Source organism: Herpailurus yagouaroundi, unplaced genomic scaffold (assembly GCF_014898765.1).
Source record: "Herpailurus yagouaroundi ecotype Mexico unplaced genomic scaffold, PumYag 66402, whole genome shotgun sequence".
Lineage (NCBI taxonomy): Eukaryota > Metazoa > Chordata > Mammalia > Carnivora > Felidae > Herpailurus > Herpailurus yagouaroundi.
In genome coordinates, this window is record NW_024419382.1 from 1 (window position 1) to 6,960 (window position 6,960).

The 6,960-nt window shown below is 55.9% G+C and overlaps 1 protein-coding gene across 1 annotated transcript; it reads right to left on the reverse strand.

Moving 5' to 3' along the window:
* Positions 1-3: 3 nt before the first annotated feature.
* LOC121024618 (fukutin-related protein) lies at positions 4-6,947 on the reverse strand (the record flags this gene model as incomplete). The annotated part of the gene is made up of 2 exons (XM_040466825.1): positions 5,768-6,947; positions 4-804 (listed from the first exon to the last, which is right to left on the reverse strand). A coding segment is annotated over exon 2 (762 nt), but the record flags the coding sequence as incomplete, so codon positions are not given.
* Between the last annotated feature and the right edge of the window lie 13 nt (positions 6,948-6,960).

Below are 6,960 nucleotides of genomic sequence, written 5' to 3' on the forward strand. Positions count from 1 at the left end.
CCAGCGCGCGTGGGCCGTGGCCAGCGGGGGCAGGCGCGCCGCGCCGAACGGCAGGTCCAGCAGCCGCACGGCCCAGCCGCGGAGGGCCGTCTGCAGGAAGAGGCCGGTGCCCACCGGCCGGGCCAGGGGCGCCGACAGGTTGAAGAGGTCGCGGGCGCGCAGGAGCACCACGGCGTCTCCGTCCAGGGCGTCGCAGCGGGGCGCGGACGGGGCGGGGCCGTAGCGGGCGGTCCACTCGCGCAGGCTGACGTTCAGGGCCAGGCAGCGGGCGGGGTTGGCCGAGGCGACGGGGGCGGCCACCAGGCGTGCACCTCCGGCCCGGAGCGCCTCCACCATGTGCTCCAGCTGGCCCGGTACCTCGGCCCTAGCCCCGTCGGGCACCAGGGCCACGAATTCGGTGGCTACATAGGTCTCGGGGCGCGAGGCGGCGGCGGGCCGGTCCAGGGCGGGCTGGAGTAGCGCCAGACGAACGTTGGGAACCCGCGGCAGGGCCAGGGGTGGGTAGGGGAGCGTGTCGGCGGCCACCACCACCGGCTGGGCCGCGTCCTGTTGCAGGAAGGAGTCCACCAGCTCTGGCACCGCGTTGTCGAAGGCCTCGAACTCGCGCACCAGGACGGTGACGCGGGGGCCGGCGGCAGCTCCACGGCGGGGACCCCGGGCCCGGGAGTTCCTGGGCTGGTGCTGTAGCCACGAGACATAGAAGAGGACCAGGAGGTTGAGCGTGATGGCGGCTGCCAGGACAGCCTGGCAGCGGGTGAGCCGCATGGGGTCAAAGTCGGGCCCTAGCTGGGCCTCCAGGGCATCCTGAGGAGGGAGAATGAAAGGGGAGGCTGGAGCTGGTTGTCAGAAACCTCCTACCAGACCTCCTTAATCCTCAGCATTGCCCTTCTCTCCCAGCCCTTTCTCTATATAGTGTCAGCTCTGACTTGCCCTCCTCCAGGAAGCCCTCTCTGACTTCCCATCCACCCCGCTCTGGGCTCCTTCAGCTCCTTGGGTTCTCCCACCCTAGTCCACCACTCTACGTCATTACTGCGTGGGGGCAGGTCTGCATCCTCCCACTGGATTGTGAGACCCATGAGGGCCGGCCCTGAGCTGGTCTCGATCACTGCTGGGTCCCACGTTCCACCCAGCACAGGACCTGGTGCTTAGCAAGTTTTTATCAAGTGATTCACCTTCCCTTCTTCCTTGTTCAATCCCACCTATTCCTTATCCTTTTCTTTGTCGATTTCTCATTCTGTTTTGGGTTCGATTAGAAATGCCCAACTCCATCCCCGAGCCCAGGCTGCACCTTCTGCTCCACCGTTCCCTCCTCCAGGAAGCCCCTCCTGATCTCTCTCTCCTGTCCCTCTCACACCCTGTCCGGGCTGCGGGGGGGGGAGGGGGGGGAGGCTGCAGCATGGGCACCGAACCCCTCCCCCACAGTCCCCTTCTCACTTCCTCAACTCCTGTGCCATCTGGTCATCTGATGGTCGGCCAGATTGGTTTGGTTTTGCAAGAAAAGCTAGAAATGTTTTCTTAAATCAGAATTACCCTGATTTTTAATACTGCCTACTCATTAAACAACCACCACGGCCTGGATCACACTCCTAGAAACATAGGGGCGCCTGCCTGGCTCAGTCCATTAAGCATCAGACTCTTGATTTCGGCTCAGGTCATGATCTCACAGTTCATGGGCTCGAGTCCCACCTCCGGCTCTGTGCTGTCAGCACAAAGCCTGCTTGGGGTTCTGTCTCTTCTCTCTCTCTCTCTCTGCCCCTCCTCCGTGCTCGCTCTCTCTCAAAATAAATAAACTTAACAAACAAACAAATTCCTAGTGCCAGAAAGTAGAAAGGTGGTTGCCAGGGGCTGTGAGGAGGGTGAAATGGAGTTGTTTAATGGGTATAGATTTCCAGTTTTGCAAGATTGAGGAAGTTCTGGAAACTGCACAATAATGTCGAATATATACAACACTATTGAACTATGCGCTTAAGAATTGTTTAGATGAGGGGTGCCTGGGTGGCTCAGTCGGTTAAGCGTCCGACTTCGGCTCAGGTGTCGAGCTCTGTGCTGACAGCTCAGAGCCCGGAGCCTGCTTCGGATTCTGTGTCTCCCTCTTTCTCTGCCCCTCCCTTGCTCATGCTCATGCTCTGTCTCTCAAAAATAAATAAATGTAAAAAATGAAAAAAATTTGTTTAGATGATAAATTTTGCTTTGTGTATTTTATTACAACTCAAAAACAAATTTTTTAATGTTTAGTTTTGAGAGAGAGCGCGAACAGGGGAGGGGCAGAGAGAGAGGGAGACATAGAATCTGAATCAGGCTCCGGGCTCTGAGCTGTCTGCACAGAGCCTGCCGTGGGGTTCCAACTCAGGAACGGTGAGATGGTGACCTGAGCCGAAGTCGGATGCTTCACCGACTGAGCCACCCAGGCACCCCCACAACTAAAATTTTTTTAAATGTTTGTTTGTTGAGAGAGCATGAGCAGGGAAGGGAGAGAGACAGACAATCCCCAGCAGGCTCTTGCAGTCAGCACAGAGCCTGACAGGGGGCTTGAACTCACGAACCATGAGATCACGACCTGAGCCGAAATCAAGAGTCAGCTGCTTAACAGACGGAGTCACCCAGGTCCCCCTAGAATTTTTTTTTTTTTTTTTTTTTTTTAAGGGGAGTGGGACAGCCCAAAAGAGGCTGGGGAGGTAGGGGACGCCCACTCTTCATTCATTGGCCGCACTCCTAAGCAACCTCCAGGTGGCGCTGCCTCCCCGTGCCCCGCACAACTTTGAAGCTCTGGCTGGTCTCTGGCACAGGAGTAGATACTCAGAATGTTTTTCCACGAGGGATTTCCATGGGTTTCTACTCCTCCCGGGAAGGGTGACATCAGAGACCCAGCTAATCTTCCCACCCACCTGAATACTTCTGACCAAAGCTCCCTCTTGGGCCCGGGTCCACCCAGATCCCCCCCTCAGCCTCCCCGGTCTCCTTTTTTTTTTTTTTTTTTTTTTTTAATGTTTTTATTTATTTTTGAGAGGGAGCGAGCATGTGTGAGGCGGAGGAGGGGCAGAGAGAGGGAGACTGAGGATCTGAAGAGGGCTCTGTACTGACAGCAGAGAGCCTGATGTGGGGCTTGAACCCTCAAATGCAAGATCATGACCTGAGCTCAACTGACTGAGCCACCCAGGCACCCCTCCCTGGTTTCCTGACGAAATCCCCTCCAGAGAGGTTTTCATAAAGCACAAACCTGACCTCTCCCTCCCTGGTCCGAACCTGCCATGGCTCTTCGGTAACCCGAGCAGAAAGTTTAAGTTTCTTACAACATCCCGCGAGCCCTTGGGCGACCTGTCCCTTGCTGGCCCACCGGGTCCGGCCCCGTCTCCTGCCATGTGTCAGACTCTGTGCCTCTTTTCTCCTGGAGAGCGCCTACTTACGCTTTAGGCCTCAGCTCTGATGGCTCCTCCCCCAGGAAGCCCTCCCCGAACCCCAGGCTGGGTCAGAAGTCCTCCCTGGGCCCCCCATGCCTCAAGTTCCTGAAGCCCGACTCTGCACTATGTGGCCTGAGTCTTCCTGCCTCTTCCCTCTCTATCTCCCACCAGGAATAGGCTCCTATCTTTCTTCACCCATCCCAGGCCTGTTTCCCCTTCTCTGACCCGCCTCGGCCGACACTTAAGAATCCAAGTTGCACTTTAAGAGCAACTTTTATTTTTATGTTTATTTTTCGATAGAGAGAGAGAGAGAGAGGGGATCTGAAGTGCGCTCTGCACTGATGGCAGAGAACCTGATGCGGGGCTTGAACTCACAAACTCTGAGATCGTGACCTGAGCCGAAGTCGGACACTTAATTGACTGAGCCACCGAGGCGCCCTAACAACTTAAGTTTTAGAACCTTGGAATTGCCTTCTGGATCTTAGATTGATTCTTCCTTCCTTCAGTCCTTCCCTCTGTTTGTGGAACTCCTACAACGTGCCAGGCACTGTTTGAGGCACTGGGGGCACAGCAGTGGACACATGGCACACAAAGACAGACAGCAACCCTGACCTCACATTACTGGGGGGGGGGGGGGGGGGGCAGGAGACTTTGGAACCACAGAATCTTCGGGGTCTTAAAAATCTTAGACGCTTAGAGCGTATGTACATAGAAGCACAGGAGAGACCACGGATAGTTTCGGAACCTTCTGAAGATTCTAAAAAGAGACCATCATCCTGCTGTGCCCGCATCTCCCACTCAGCGCCCAGAGGCATCCTGTTAAAACTCAAATTAGATCCCGTCCTGCGTCTGCTCAGACCCTTCTGTGGCCCACAACTCACTCAAGGGAAAAGCCGAGTCTTTACCGGGGCCCCCTGGGCTCTGTCTAATCCTCCACCCCCTCCCACTCTTCGCTCCAGCCGCGCTGCCCGCCGAACACCAGCGTTCAAATACATCCGGGACACCATGGCCAAAGATCAGCGGGCTCCTTCTGCCCGGAAGCTCATCCCCAGGTCTCCACATGGCTCCTCCCTCCTGGCCTTCAGGCCTCTCCTCAAATGTCACCTGTCCAGTGAGCCCTCTCTTTGGCTTTTCTTTCTCAAAATGCATCTCCCCGTCACCCTCGTATTTCGTGCGCCCCACCCATCCCTGCGTTTTCTCCCCTCATCGTTATCACGTAGATTTCACTTCTTATTTTGTTCCCTGATGTATACTCCGGGCACAGCTCAGTGCCTGACACATAGCAGGTGCTTAATAAATTTGTGTGGCTCCAGTGACTGAGTCTAGGTGTTCCGATGGGGAACGTGGGGCTCAGAGATAGAAACCATCTGGCTATTGGAATGCTCTGTCTGGCTGACTCTAGGCCCCAAGATGCCCAGCCGGACAGAGGACAGAAATGGGGTCCTCAGAGACCAGTGAGTATGACAGTCAGACAAGCAAGCGAAGGCACCAGAGAATAAAGAGAAAGGAATCATTCAGCCCCCTGACTAGGTTGCTCTTGGCTTCCCCAACTATGAGGGCTCAAATCTCCTTTATCGGGGCAAAGTGGATGAAATGATGATTTTGAAGGTGCGAATGTTCTCTCTCTGAATCCCATCAGGATGATACTATCAACGGTTCTAGCCAATCGTGACACGCCAGACCCCTTTCTAAGCACTTTACACATAGGAACTTGTTTGCTCTTCAAGTTCTGATCACATTTAGAGATGAGGGAAACTGCAGCACAGAGAAGTGAAGTCACTCGTTCAAGGTCACACAGCTGGGAGATGGTGGACCCAGATGTGACTCCCAAACCTGGCGAGTGTTGTCCAGTTTACTGTTTTCAACCAATAAACTCTGCTATCCCTCTTGAGTCCACTCAAGACAGCCCAGCTCTCTGTCCACCCTCAGCGAACATTCTGCAGGTGCTTTCAAAGCTGAATATGGCATATTCCGTACTTCAACCCGTCAACTCTTCTGGGGACTCGGGAAGACGGAGGCAGTCATTGGGCAGGCCCTCCAGAGGTAAGCAGACAAAAGCCACACTCACAACTTACAGATAGGTCAGGAGACCAGCGGGGGTGTGGCAGAGGAAAGAGGGTCAGGGAAGGAGAGGACAGTTAAGAGGAGACTTTGTGTCTCTCCATGTCCCATCAAACAAGGGTCAGTGGATCCAGATTCCCTTCAGGCCTAGGTTCACCCGGCCTGAGCTCTGATCTGGACTGAGTCTTAGCTGCTGCATCTGCGGGGTGCGAATGTGGCAGGTGAAGAAAATGAGCGATGTGTAGGAACGGCTTGGGGGAGAAGGGCGATTTCCACCTGAGTGCTGGTGACACTGTGGGACTTCTTACCTCCTAGGCTGCTGTGGGAGCTCCCGGTGGGCGGTTCCAGACCAGCTCAAATGCACTGCTGAGGGAACAAGGACCAGAAAACCCCAAATCAGCCAATTTTGCACAAGAGAGTACGGCTTCATCTTACCTACAGAAGTGGCAGCGAGAAGGTCAGAGAATCCTTTTTCTTGAAGTTCCATAAGCTCAGGCACCACCTGGAGTGTCTCAGGAGCGGGTGGGAAGGGTGTCAGTTACCACAGCGACCTATAACCATCCCTTTCTTATGAATGTGTCCAGAGAGGTGGGGCTAGAAGTGACCAGAGCTGTTACCATGACAACGCCTTCCCTAGACACACTCCATCCTGAGACACAATCCTAAAACATCCCCTGCCTTGGTGGGCCTGGTTCCTAGGGTCCCTGGAAGGGGGCGGGGGGGGGGGGGGGGGAGGTGGGGCTGCTCTTGTTACCATAGTAACCAGGGCTTGCCCTTGCCCGTCTCCACCTCCTGGTCCAGGCCCTGTAACCATAGCAACTAGTCCTCCGCAGAGAGCATCTTCTCCTCTAAATAAAAACACCTGGTTGGTTTGGGCCACAGGCCTCCCACGACGAGAAAGAGGGGGGGATCCGGTTACCATGGTAATGCCAGCTGGGCGGCTAGGGGGAGGGGTTGGGAAAGAGGTGTTCTCTCAGCAGTCAGTGTCCTTGGGGCTGGGGTCCTTGCTACCTGAGTGCTAGGTGAGGTTGCCATAATAACCGAATGAGGGTGGGGGCAGAAGGACCACCAGGGGCTTAGGTTACCTTAGCAACCTTCCCCAAGTCCAGTGACAGGGCAGGTTTGGGACTTCATAACCACAAAGGGGGAGGCTTCCAGACCGCGGAAGGGTTACCATGACTACCGACCCCGGCCAGGAATCAGAGAGGATGGGGCCATCGCAGAAATCACCCTTGGTGGTCGCCCTTTCTCTCTGACACTGTTTGTCCAGGAGAGTGGCATTTGGGTCTGGAGGGGGTTAGAATCTTTCTTTGGGGCGAAGGGACAGGAAACGGCCCCTCCCAAAGTCCCGCTTTTCCTAGGGGCGACCCTAGTGCTGGGCCTGGGTCTCCTGAGCTTTCCTCGAGGTGCGCGCTTCCGTCCCGCCCCCTCCCGCCCACCCGCGCGCGCGCGCTTTCGGGGTCGACCCGGGTGGGCGAGGCGCGCGCCGGGCCTCGTTCCC